This window comes from Chamaea fasciata, unplaced genomic scaffold (genome assembly GCF_029207755.1).
Source record: "Chamaea fasciata isolate MVZ Bird 193981 ecotype frontalis unplaced genomic scaffold, bChaFas1.0.hap1 SCAF_12, whole genome shotgun sequence".
In the NCBI taxonomy this organism is placed as follows: Eukaryota; Metazoa; Chordata; class Aves; order Passeriformes; family Sylviidae; genus Chamaea; species Chamaea fasciata.
In genome coordinates, this window is record NW_027094097.1 from 9,855,784 (window position 1) to 9,869,252 (window position 13,469).

At 52.7% G+C, this 13,469-nt stretch overlaps 1 protein-coding gene across 4 annotated transcripts in view; it reads left to right on the top strand.

Annotated features, from left to right (window-relative positions):
* The window catches only part of PLEKHG4 (pleckstrin homology and RhoGEF domain containing G4), an 86,032-nt gene that overhangs the window by 69,427 nt on the left and 3,136 nt on the right, over positions 1-13,469 (top strand). For 2 of the 4 annotated variants that reach the window (XM_066194494.1, XM_066194495.1), the window contains exons 14-22: positions 5,040-5,980; positions 7,862-8,111; positions 8,679-8,768; positions 9,098-9,322; positions 10,228-10,398; positions 10,878-11,094; positions 11,683-11,799; positions 11,886-12,152; positions 12,737-12,933. In XM_066194494.1, coding sequence (XP_066050591.1) covers positions 5,040-5,980; positions 7,862-8,111; positions 8,679-8,768; positions 9,098-9,322; positions 10,228-10,398; positions 10,878-11,094; positions 11,683-11,799; positions 11,886-12,152; positions 12,737-12,933 — 2,475 coding nt within the window. Of the gene's footprint in view, positions 1-5,039; positions 5,981-7,861; positions 8,112-8,678; positions 8,769-9,097; positions 9,323-10,227; positions 10,399-10,877; positions 11,095-11,682; positions 11,800-11,885; positions 12,153-12,736 lie in introns of all 4 variants that reach the window. The other 2 variants (XM_066194493.1, XM_066194496.1) reach the window with 2 other exon arrangements.

The following is a 13,469-nucleotide window of genomic DNA, read 5'->3' on the forward strand; positions in this document are numbered from 1 at the left end:
GATGAAGTCTGTTTTTAACCAACAAATAGACTTTCCAAAGGAACATCTGCAGGTCCTGAAGTCTTGCCCTTTCCCTGCTCCTTTTTTCATGGGTGCTGTTAATGTTGGTAGGTGGGAGCCTGAGGAAAGCCTAAAGCACATCCAAGTGAGTGGTGAGCTGACCACTTTCTGCTGAAGCTGCTTGGTCTCTGAGTTAGGCTTGTCACCATTTGCCAGCTGACAGTTCTTGTGGTAAGTAAGGTAAGCCTGGGTAGTTTTGCTTTCAATATATTTTGATGTGAAATAGCTTTTTAATCATGGTCCTTCTGAGCTGTCAGCATATAAGGCAGTTTCCAGCCATGGGTCCCTGCTAACACTGTGCATGCAGCAGCCTGTGACAAGGGACATAACAGTGTTGTGAGCAAGAGTCACTTCTCAAATCAACCTGAAGCCATGTTGGACTTTAGAGGGAGTAAACCCAAATGAGCATCTGTAATGACAGTAGCATTTTCTTGCAAGAGAGCTGCATTTCCTTTGGGATGGTGTTCTGGTGAGTCCCTGTCACTCCTGAGCTGGGAGTGCTGCAATCAAGGTCTGAGCTCTGCAGGGTTCAGTACCAAGGCGGTGGGTGGCCAGCAGAGCAGGGCAGCTGCAGGACTCAGTGCCTGTGTGACACCCTGCATAGCTGTTGGGAAGTGCTTTGTTTAGTTCACAGCAGTACCTGTGATGCTTTTAAATTTTCTGGCTGCACCAGTTTTGTCTCCTTTGCTGCAGGCTAGCCTCATTTTGCTCTTAAAGCTCACATCTGAAGTTAAGGGCACTTAAATTGGCCACAGCGGTGGTGAGAGGAGATCTGTTTAAATAGGGGGCTGTGCAGTTGTTTCTTGCCATAGAGACCTATGGTCAGTTGTGTCTCACTGAGAAACAGCAGAGTGGAGCACACCCTGGATGCAGGAGCTGCACCAAGCTGGGTCAGGGTTTGTTTGATTATGTTGGTTTCTTTATTGCTGTCCTTGGCAGTGTTCTCAGCTATTGTGCTGCTTCCCCCTCTCTGATCTGTAGAGAGTGAGGGAGATGGGGACTTCCAGTCCTGGGACAACCCCACAGAAAAGTGAAAAATTTGGTCTGTCTTGTTGCTGTGCTTCAGTCATTGTATCCACAAGCATGATTCCACCCCTGTATTGCTGCACCCACCAGGACCAGTCTTGACTTTTCATCACCCCTGTCTCAGTTGCACTGTGCAGTCACTTGAGATTCCAAAGAAAACCTTCTCACAGCAGAGTTAGTCACCCACCCAGGTGCATTTTTCTTCTGCAGAAAATTGATCTGCTTACCTCTGCCGATTCAGACACTCAGTTTCCTATTTGTCAAGAAAAATACAATTACAGTCATTGTCTCCCCACAGGAAGGGGGAAAGAGGTTTGGAGAAAGGCCCTGTGAAATTGCTCCTTCTGGCATATGTCTGAGATGCACAGTGTCTGCTCCCTGTTTTGGCTACCCAGAAGGTGTCTTAGAGGTCTCTTAACCTTGAGTTTTCAAGGAATCTGATAGGTTTGTGATAGCCTTGGGTTGGGAAAGTGTAATTTCTGAGTGGTGGGTCAGGGGAGGATCCAGGACCCCTTGAAGGCTTTCAGTGCTGGCAATGTGCCCTGAGCCAGGGCTGAGCAACTTCTCTGGGCCTGTGTTTGCAGATGGTACTTGAGTGGTGCCAAACCTGACAGACTCCATGAGCTCCTGTCCTCGATGTGCTGCAAGCCTTGTCCGTGATGAAATGATCAGAGACCAGCTGAGGATGATGGCCTTGAAGGTTGCACCGTAATCCACTGAAGTCCCTGCCTCTTCCTTATAGTATGGCAGGTCCCTGAGAGCCCAAGCCTCTCCTGGGCAGCCTGACAGGACCAACCTGTTGCTGATGCCTGTTGCAGAATAGTCAGTCCTGTGTATGCAGGAAGCATCTTTGTCTTTAATCCTGTAATTGAGAGTTTCAGTAACAACTTGCCTGTGAAGATCAAAAGCTGAGTTACAGGCTCCTTCCTGCCTGGTTCCAGACATGGTTGGGAAGATTTCAGCTTCCCTGTGCACAGGTGCCTCCTTTTACCTGAACAGCTCTGCAGGAAAGGTGTAGGACTGCCTGCTCCCCAAAAGCCCCTCATCCAGAGGGCCATATCCTGGCATGGCTGAGTGTTGCTTGCAGCCTTACTGGGGGGACAGATGACAGCAATACCTCTGCCTGCATGAGGATGGGGGACACACTTGGTTCCTGGAGGGGATTGCCAAAAGGGGCAGTTGAAGCAGATGGTGGGACTGGAGAAAGCCTTGGTGGTCACTTAGCATGTTACCAAACAAAGCTGCAGGATGTGGAGGGCTGCTCCATTGTGCAGGGAACAAAGCTGAGCTATTTGCTGGCCTTGGACAGGCACTGGTGATGGAAGGAAATGCCATTGAGATTGAGAGTCATTTCTGCTCAGCCCTGGAGTCCTTGCCAAGAACAGACAGAGACCATATGAAGATGAGAGGTGGTGGGGCAGCTCTCCTGTGTGCTTTGCAGCCCTGATGCCTCCTCACAGTAATCTCATGCAGATCTGCTGTTTCCAAGAAATATAAGAAGTCTCTTTTCTCTCTCCCCTATCTGTGCTTGGAAGTGAGTACCCCAGCCTTAGATAAGGCCTTCACAGGGCATCTGTCTTCCTGACTGGTTACTGTAAAGTCCAGGCAGGCCTGCTGAATGTCCCTCTTCTGCGCATTGCTCTCAGCACCCTGTTTGACAGCCCTGAATGCCTTTTGATCCCAGCCTTTCCCATCACTGAGCAAAAGGCAGCCAGCATGCAGCCTTCAGTGAGGATCACCCATTGACCTCCACAGCAAGAGAGGTGAGATGTGCCCTTTCTTAGCCCAGACGGATGGCCAACCCTTGCTCTGGGCAGAGCTGTAAGGGGCTGGTGTTGGTTTGCACACAGCTGGAGGGGGCAGCTCAAAACCCCACAGCAGAATAGGCCATCTGTCACTGCTGTGCAGACCTGCTGGGCTCTGCTGCGCTTGGAGATTCACCTCGCCTTGAAATGCTTCTGTCTCCAGGGAATAGGGGAACCTCTGTATTGAGGATAAATGTGGATTCCCACCAAAATCTGACACGTCCTCTGCCTCTGTACACCCCTCCTGGCCACCAGCAGTGGGCAAGTCTAGAGCATAAAGCCTGGATCAAGAGAGAGGCAGGTCAGGGGCCTGTTGCTGCTCTAGGCAGGGTGATGGGAGGAAAGGGGGCTGCTGCTCTTTGGATTATCCTGTGCTGCAGTTGTGTGGTGCTGAGAAGCATTTTCCCTGAGCAGCTGCTGGTGTTTCTGAAGCAGCTCCTTGGTCCGCATGAGTAATGGGGCTGGCTGCACGCACACCACGCAGCTGCAGCTCAAAAGAGAATGTGGACGGCTGTGGGAGCTCCTGTGGAATCTGTCCCTAGAGTGACTCTGCTGAGGCTGCAACCTGTGCTGGCATTCGGCACTCCTGCAAACAGCAGCATTTGGCTGTCATAGCCATCCCCATCCAGGGACTGAGAATCACATGAATGGAATGCCTTCTGCCCTGCCTTTCTCTGTCACCAGCAGAGAGTGAGCCTGGAACCCAATCTGTTTGACCACCGTGTCCCTGATGGGGGTGCAGTGTCTGTTTGCATAAAGCTTGGGTGGATTTTCTTGATGTCTAAAGCTGCATAAAAGTAAGTGATTTAAGCTTTCTGAGTGAAGGTTGCTACACCGAGGTTGCTCAGGAAATGGAAAATGGAAAAGCCAGTCACTTTGTTCCTGGCACTGAACATGAGAGTTGTTCCTCTGCAGATACACAAGGCCTGGCAGATCAAGTGCTAGAGATGGTCTGGCTTACTTCAGGGCAGCTAGTGGTGTTTCTGCACATACACTGATGTTGGGCAGTTGGTGGAAGATGCCAGGCAGCCCTTTCCAGGGTGTTTTCCCCACCTTGTATGTCTGATTTCAACAAATAACCCTGTGTGTTCACTGCTGAGCATTAAAGTTCCCTGGACAGGCCTACAGCAGCTGGTCACATCTGATTTACTCTGTCGTGAAATCTTACCATCTTTGCTTTATAGAGAAAATGGTGGCTTATGAGCCTAAATCAGATGTTCACCTTTCTTCTGCTTTGATCGATGACTGGTCTTGGTGCTGAGCCCCATTCCCTCCATGGTGATAAGGCACTCACTCTTCCGTTGTATTTGTCCCACTGGACCACATTTTGTCCCACTTCTCTTGGTTGACTGGTGCAGCAGAACTGTTTTAGCAAGGCCAGCATATGCACCACTGCTAGAGTTAAGCCCCATGAAGCTGCTTCCAGCATTCCTGGAGTATTAGAAATAAATTGCTGAGCTCAGTATTTGACTAACCAGCACACGCATGTAGTGCAGTGGCAGGCAGAGCCAGGCAGTCAGGCAGAGCACGGCACACCACGCAAGCTGCCAGCAGGCACAGAAAATGCACAAGCTGGTTTCAGATTCCTCATTGCTGCAAGGATGGGTCAGAGCATTCGGGGTGATCCGCAGAGCCCAGCTGTGGCTTTTGTGTGCTATCAGCTCCAGGAAAACAGTGTAGGGAGCAGCAGTCACGTTGCGTGCAGCTTACTGATGCCCCTTGACCTTGTCCTGGTTGACAGTGGTGAAAGTGGCTGGGCAAAGGAGGAGGGGGAGTTCCAGGTTTTATACTGAGCAGGGCCACACTGAGGTGTGAATTCCTGCAGTCTTAGCAGCAGCTTTCCCTGTGCCCCCCTGCCCGAAGAGGACAAACGTGCCCAGCAGTGTGGGCGCCAGCTCACAGGGACCTGGTGGGGAGGTGGGGCTGTGGCAGAGCAGCCAGCACAGCTGAAGCCCTTTGCATAAGGAGCCGTTTGTTTTGCTGAATTGTTAAGTCCCATTGACAATAGCAGCCCCCCCTACTCTCCACACGCAAGGAACTGTGGTGGCCAGACACTGATCCTTTCTCTTGTCTTTAGGCACCGAATTAGGGTTATTCTTAGCACTGAGTCCCTCTGACTGGCTGTTGCTTTTTGTTCTCGCTCTGCAGGCATACGAGTGGGCCTTGGAAGGGATGCGACACCTTGCCTGTATCAGCATGGAGGACTGCAGCTCCGCCGAGCACTGTGCAGATGTGATCAAGTGCCTGGAGAGTTACAAGGGGCAGCACCCGGACATCAGTGCTGCCCGGTTCCAGGACATGAAGGAACTGGCCTGTGAGCTGAAGAGTGACAAGGGGCTCAAGCAGTGGAAATTTGCGTGGTCTAAATGCCAGGAGACCAAGCAGGTTTTTGAAAAGAAACTCGAAGCAGCCTTGAGAACAAGGAAGTCTCTGCTGTCAGACCGTAACCCAGCTGTTGGGGAGCAGCCCCAGGCTGGAAGTGAGACTGGCAATCTGTCCCACCGGAGACACTCTGAGGGGACCTCCTCCAGATCCCACTGGGACAGGACTCAAAGCACATCCCATGGCTACAACAGAGCCAGCAGCTCTCTGGAGTGGACTAAGGAGAAAGTTCCCTCGCCCTCCCTGAGCTGCCCTGGTGATTTTGATGCTGGGGAAGTATTTTCCTGCCAAGCTGCTCTCAGCCCTGGTCCTCACTCAAGCAGAATTTCTTTTGCCAGCAGGGCTTGTAAGTCTCCAACGCCTGAAGAAAAGCCAAACCTGGAGAGCATATTAGAAACCACAGAGGTGAAGCAATCTTATACATCCACTCCAGTCCCTGGGAAGCTGCCTCCCAGAAAGGTCCTCCGGAAGGCCCAAAGCTTTGACCTGCCTTGTGGTGAGAGCCTGTGGTCAAGCTGCCAGAGGAGCGAGCCGGCCAGATACGGCAACACCGGCGTCTTCATTAAGGGGCTGGAGGTGAGCAGCACTGAGCTGGTGGACAGGACGTTCGCCCTGCGGCAGCCAGCTGTGAGCAGCTGGGCTGCAGACTGCCTGCTGGAGGGACAGAGAGGCTGCCTCTCTGCGTCAGAAGCCAAGAGCTGGGGCAGGTAAGTGTTTGTGACATTTGGTGTTCCATTTCTCAGGGTGGTGAAAAGGCAGCCAGCAGAGATTAGAGGAGCTCTGTTGTGCTGGTTACTTTGACACTGGTTGCAGGACGGATAGATGGAGATGTAGCTCCAGCTTCCCTCCATATGTGTGTGTAGTGCTGAGCAAGCCCACAGGGATGTCCCCACATAATCTGTCATCTTCCTTGGTAGGGAGACAGAGAAATGGGATTTGTGGCTCTTCCTTCATAGTGTGATTCCTCTAGGAGGGGAAAGTTTCGTTCCCAGACAGGAGAGGAAGTCTCTGAACATTGCTAGCATTGGAGGATGTGGGATTACAGAAATCAGTGTCCTAACAAAGCCAGGGGAACAGGTACAGTAAGAGAGCAGAGGCACAAGGCATCATCTCCCATGCTTTTGGGAGTGCTGTACCCAGACTGGTAGGGAGGCACTTCCAGCACCTTGTGACAGCAGCTTCACAGGTAAGAGCCTGTTTGCATTTGTGCTTTGGGGCTGAAATCTCTGGGTGTCCAACAGCTGACATATGTGCTGTTTTCCTTCTCTATTCTTGAGAATCTCAACTTGGTTGTCATACTACAATGTGTGCCTAGGCTTTGGAGAGCCCAGGGATATGAGCTGCTCTTGGCAAAGGGTCTCTCGGCAGGTCTTTCAATTGCTCTCACTGGAAAAGATTAAAATAAAAGATTGATGGCAGAGATGAGAAAAGAGTGCTGGATGCTGGGGGACCACAGTTACTGCTCTTGAGTGAAATGGCTGGGGAGAGTGAAATCTTCCAGTAGGGCAGCCCGACATCCCTGGTATACCCAGGAATGCTCATGGCAGGGAATGTGCACCAGCAGATAGAAGGGTGACCACTTTGCTTCTCAAGGGTGCAATGCAGTAGGCTTCCCGTGTCCATGAGTGCTGAGACAGTCCCACTGCTCTGATAGCTCTGTGGAGGAGGAGTTGAGGGAAAGCTGTAAGGCAGGGGAGGCAGGGACACATTGGAGTAGTTATGTTTGGTGCTACACTGCCTCACAGTGGAAACCTCGAGCACCTAAGAGGCATCCTTTGAGATATGTGAGACCAACCCATGCTAGGAACTGCTGTTCACTGGTGAGGTGTTAGGACACTTCAGTTTTACTCTCTCACTTTTACTAGGACAAGCCCAACAGCACCTAGGTGTAGAGCTATTAACCCTCTCCCAGGGTTAACATTGCTCCTCACAGTCTCCAGTCATCAGGCTGACTCCTCACAGAAGTTACTGTGACTTCTGCTGTCACTGTTGTTTCAGGAGAGCAACCCTCTGCAGAGCAGCCCATTGTGTCCAGAGCAGGGGCTGGATGGGCCCAGGGGTGTGTGTTTTCCTGCTGAGTTTGGGTCAGGATCACAGCCAGCTTTGGACACTCCCTTCCTGAATCCTTAGAATTACAGAATATCCCCAGCTGAAAGGGAGACCCAGAAGGATAATTGATCCAACTTCTGACTGCATTGGATGCCAAGAACCACACCCTGTGCTTGAGAGCCTTGTCCAAATGCTTCTTGAGTTCTGACAGCCTTGGTGCCATGACCGCTTCCTTGGGGAGCCTGTTCCAGTGCCTAACCACCCTCTCTCTGTGAGAAGGACCTTTTCCTAATAGCCTCAGCCTAAACCTCCCCTGACACAGCTTCATGCTGTTCCCTTGAGTCCTGTCAGTGCTCAGGGTCAGAGCTATCAAGGACAGTTGCATATCTGAGCTTGGACTGTGCTAGGGATCATCTCATTTCCATGCTGGGTGTTGGAGAGAGCTTCTGTAGTGATAGTTCAGTGCTTTGCAGGGACTCTGGCTGCTGTAGCCCTGCTGCAGCCTGGGTCCCTTCAAGGCTGAGTGTTTCCTGTTGCAGCAAACTGCGGCACATCATCGATGAGATGGTAACCACGGAGCGGGAATACGTGCGGTCACTTCGCTACATCATTGACAGCTACTTCCCTGAGATGGAGCGCCTCGACCTCCCCCAGGACCTGCGTGGGAAGCGCAGTGTCATTTTTGGAAACTTGGAGAAACTCTATGACTTCCATAGCCAATACTTCCTGCGAGAGCTTGAGAGCTGCTGCAACCACCCACTGAGGGTCAGCCACTGCTTCCTGCGACACGTAAGGCATCAGCACCTTGCCCCTGGGGTTGGGCTCTTCCAGACATGAGCTTGGTTTCTGTGCCTTTCCTGTTGTACTTTGCCACCAAGAGACACTGCCAGGGAAACAAAATGTCTGCTCTTTATAGCCCATCTGTTTCTCCAGGGACAGCCCTTACCTGTTTTCTGTCTGTGGTGTCAGTGAGAATGACTAAAATGAGCAGAGAGGTACAGACCAACTCTGGGTGAAAAGGGCTGCTGGGCAGAAGCATAGGGACACATGTCTTAAGGTCAGCTGCTCAATGCATTTTGCTACTACCTGGTGTGAACGGTACGAGGTGACTATTGGGATATGGAAGGGGCTAGGGGTAGCAGAACAATGAATCAAAAAGTCCTAGCTACTCTGGGAGTAGAAAGACAAGAACATTCCATGGCTCTTAATGAGCTTGAAACAAAGTGATTCCTGATATCAGAGGAGGCTCTGGTGCAGCCTGGGAGAGGCAGAAGTAGTAGAGTAACCTACCAGGGTCGTGGCTGTCACTGTGTGCTGGGTGTATGGGTCTCACACAGGGATGGATCTCTTCTGCAGAAAGACCAGTTTGGAATGTATGCACTGTATAGCAAGAACAAGCCGAAGTCAGACTCGCTGCTGGCCAGCCATGGGAATACCTTCTTCAAGGTGAGTTCCACTACCTGTATCAGGATTGCTCAGTGTGTTTGGTCACTGATCTGTTTAAGCAAAGCCAACTTACGTGCCTGAGGCTGGCTCAGTGCCTCCTCTCCTTCCCTGGCACAACTCTGCACAGCTGTATGGAAGAGACAGGGCAGAGATGCGGTGAGGGCTCGGGAAAGGAACCCATCACACGGCAGCATTGGTCCTGTGGCCTTGCATATCCCCAGGAGTACTCGTTTTCCCTGAGTACCCCTGTCAGGAGGTGTCAGTGCTTGCCTGGGGACACAGGGTGCTCCTTGGGGAAGCTGCCGCCTTCACTCTGCTACATTTCTCAGTTAAAGCAGGTGAAGCTGGGGGATAAGATGGACCTGGCCTCCTACCTGCTGAAACCCATCCAGCGGATGAGCAAATACGCCCTGCTCCTGAAGGACCTGATCAAGGAGTGCAGTGAGGCACAAGAGCAGGAGCTGGGCTATCTCCGTGCTGCTGAGGAGATGGTGAAGTTTCAGCTCCGGCATGGAAATGACCTGCTGGCCATGGATGCCATCCGTGACTGTGATGTACGTTCCAGTGTCTTCCCCTGCCCGGGGGAACAGAGCCACACTTATTCCCCTTCTCTAGACTTGGGGTCTTTGGATTGTATGGTGAGCCTTCCCTCAGGTTCCCCCAGTGATCAGAGTGCTGTCTGCCAGTACAGCATAACAGGACTGCTGAGGCATGGGGCAAGAGAACAGTGGGGCCTGGAGGTCTCCTCGATTTCCTATGACACACAGCCTGGGTGCTGCTACCTTAGCTGGGTGAGCTGCTTGTCTTAAACATGGTCCCAGGTGCTTACCTGGGATGGGAGGCAGCCTGGCAGCCCTTGCAGATGGCATCCTGCAGGCTGCTTTGGGCCTTTCCTCTCTTGACCGGGTGAAAAGAGGGTCAGGCAGATTGCAAGAAGGAATTCAAACTGATGCAAATGCCAGGGGTAGGGCAAAATCAACTAGGTGGGACTTGGAGAGGCATACAAAGTGCAACACTGGAGAGGGAGAAACCCCGGGCTTAGGGCCAGTAGGATCAGTCTGGGTCAGAAAGAACTGAAGAGCTGACCTTCTGACCCAGATGGGCTCCTGGCTGTGGAGGAGGAACTCAAGAGAAAAATCTGGCTGCTGCCTGCTGTTACCACCTCAGAGGTTTGTCACAGATCTGCACAGGGTGACATAAGAGGGTCATCTGTGGGTTATGCCTAGGAGAGAGGTCCAGCTCTCCTCTGAGCTTGGAGCCAGTTGTTTTAGCTGGATGTGGTCCCCAGCAATGCCATGCAGCCCGACTTCTTCGAGAGCCCTCTTAAGATGTCAGGTAGCTGCCACTTGTTCACCACCTGGGCGACAGCCAGCCATATGGGACCCTGTTCTCCAAGTCCAGGTCTAGGGCTGCCTGGATTATACTGGTGGAGTCTTAGGAGGATGTTCTCTGTGTCCAGGTAAACCTGAAGGAGCAGGGGCAGCTGGTGCGGCAGGACGAGTTCACCATCTGGCTGGGCCGCAGGAAGTGCCAGCGACATGTCTTCCTCTTTGAGGACCTCATCCTCTTCAGCAAGCCCAAGAGGATCGAGGGTGGCTTTGATGTGTATATCTACAAGCGCTCCTTCAAGGTAAGGGCAGCCCTGCAGCTCCTTCTTGTGTTGGAGGTGTCGGTGGCTGGTTTCCCCATGGCACATGCCTCTGAAATGGGGGAAGCAGGAGCACCTTCATCAGAAGAGCTGCTCCCACCACTTCTAAGCCTCCTCCAAACCATACAGTGAAGCCAGAAGGCAATACTTCGCTCGTATATGCCTAGGCCCTCTCTGTGCTGTGAGATGTGGGGCCAGAATTTTCTGAGGGTTGTGGAGTATGGGGGAAAGGCAGTGTACATGGTAGGGAAGTGGTGCTAATTCTGGATGAAGCACTGGGAATTGCCTGAGCTGTCTGTGCTCAGCTGTGTCCAGGACATACCTGCTGCTTTCCAGACCCTCAGGCTCCTTCCTGTTAGGTCTGCCAAGCTGGTGATAGCTCTAGCACGAGTTTCAAGCAGTTTACTCCTTTTGCTCCTGGTGCAGTCTGGTTTATGCTTTGCTCTTCCTCTTCCTCACAGACTGCAGACATTGGTCTGACAGAGAACTCTGGAGACAGCGGCCTGCGCTTTGAGATCTGGTTCCGAAGGCGGAAGTCCAGTGACACCTACATCCTCCAGGCCAGCTCAGCTGAGACTAAGCAGGCCTGGACTACTGACATTGCCAAGATCCTGTGGCAGCAGGCAGCCCGCAATAAAGGTGTGATTCCTTCCTGGAATTCCTTCTGTGCCGCAAAAGGTGCGGGAGCCCTGTTCAGCTCATGCTGTCCTGAGTAGGTTTGGATCCTGTTCCCAGGCAGCTCTGTGCAGCAAGCAGCTGTGTGCCAGCATGCAGCCTCAGGAGCATGTGCTGGGCTTGGCTGGGCATGTCCCTTCCCTGCCCCTCATCCCCAGGGAACTCAGCTGGTCCAAGCTCTGTATGACAGTAGACACCCACCTGTTCCCCATGAGAGAAACAGAAGATCCACGCTCAGGGTTCCCTGTCCTGTGTGCACAGGCTGTGCTCCTGAAAGACTTGCTGGTCTCCCTGTGATCTAGACCACTACTGGAGCTCACTACTGAATCATGCTGACTGTGTCCCTCCTGTCCCCCACAGGCTTCCCGCGTGGCATGGCACTGAGCTACTTGGCCAGAGTAGGGCATGACTGCTTGTTCCTGGAGAGCCCACAGCACTGGGGAGGGGAGCAAGGGGAGAAGAGAGCTAATCTCAGCAGTTCAGAAGCGGCCCAGCCCAGGAGTGCTCTAACCTCTGGCTGAATAATGCCTGTAGGGAGGGGGTTGGGTCGGGTCAGCCTCTCAATGTGGCTGTGGGTCTCTTCCTCTCCAGAAATCCGTATGCAGGAGATGGTCTCCATGGGTGTGGGTAACAAGCCGTTCCTGGATATCAAACCCAGTGAGGCAGCTATTAATGACCGTGCTATTGATTACATCATGAAAGGCAGAGGTAGGTGCTGGCTGTGCCTTCCCCCTTGATCCATGTAAGTGAGGCAGGACTGGTTCTCAGGAGGTTTTTTTTATGTTTTCTGGCAGGTGCCAGGACCAGAGCCTCAATTGCAGTGTCTCTGTTTGACCATTCCAATCCCTTCAAGAGAACACAGACGCAGCTCTCCACCGGCAGTGCCCCCACTGCCTACACCCCTTCCTCCTCCTCCTCCCTGCTGGGGCCCCTCAACCTCCACATGTACCTGGACCAGGCTCTGCTGCCAGGAGTCCTGGCCCCCAGACGCCCCTTTGACATGGGCACTTGCATCGAGGAAGATGAGCTGGAGCATGAGACAAGCAGCCAGCCCTCAATGAGTACGTATGGCCCTGCTGCTCTGCAGCACCTGGGATGTGTGGGCTCATCCCTGCACCTTGTTGTGTGCAGTGTGGTCAGACCAGGCTTGCTGGGGTCATGGCTGTCCCTGTCTCCTACCCAGACCAGGGCATGAGGGCCCTGCCCTTCCATGCCAGCTCTGTCTCAGGTTCCATGAGGGGAGTTAGCTCAAATACAGGAGTTATAAAGTACCTGCTGAACTGCAGCCATACCCGTGGCAGGCTTGGTGCTGTGTACTGGTGCTGCTGTGGTCTTTTCTTGGGTTCCTGCCCCTCCGTTATGAAGTGCTCTGTCCCTTGCCCTCACCTGCCTGGCGCTGTGATCCTTTGCCTTCCCTTGTGTGAACTTCATTGGCCAGCCCATACCAATCACAGCATCATTATAACTCTACTTCCTTGCGTTGATTTGTTGTCTGTGGCCTTAAAGAGGCTCAGACAGTGTGGCTGATGTGTGGGCTTGTGTGGCCAGTGCGTTTGCAGACAGGAACATTTTCAAGTGTATGTGGCACGAGTTATATGCAGCCCTAAGTCATGGTTATCAGAGTGACCTTCCTCTCTTTCCCCAGCAACAGAGAGCTCAGAGTCATCGCACTGCATGTCAGCCACTGGCTCCAGCGGCTCCGACAGCGGCTGTGTCTCCAACGTCCCACAAGAAAGCTTCTGTGAAGACATGGGCTCGGCCCCCTACATGCCCATAGGCCCACAACATAGCTCTGCCATGGAGGGCAGACCCAGGTTCACAAACAGCCAGTACATTTCTGCAGTAAGTGCAAGCAGCCAAAACACTTTCTTCATGTTACCTGCTCCTGCAACTGCCTCCCCAGTTCAAGCTACTGCCTCTCCCAGGGGGACCGAAGATGCTGCTTTTGGGCTTGGGGTGACTGTGGGGAAGTGACATTTGCTTTTGCAGAGACTCACCCCCTCTGGGGCGGGCAAGAGCCCCTCTGGTGCAGGGGCCACCCCTGTGGTGGCCAAGATCCCTGAGGAGATGAGCTAGAAAGTGCGGCAGTGCTGGAAACTGCATAAGGAGGAGGTGCTGCACAAACAAGAGCTGTAATGCTGCCATGGGCTGGGGTACATATATAACCTCCTGGAATGGCTGGAGCTCTGCTGCAGATGCTGCCAAGCTCCTTTTCTGGGAGATTTTGGCCTTTTATGGGGAAAAATGAGATGGAGGAGTGGGAGCCTGTTGCTCTGAGATGTCGGTGTGTTCCTGAGAGTTCTCAGCTGCTTCCAGTCCCACTAGATCCTATCCTGATGCTGTTGTCCTCTAACCCTGTACTAACGCTGGCTTCTCTC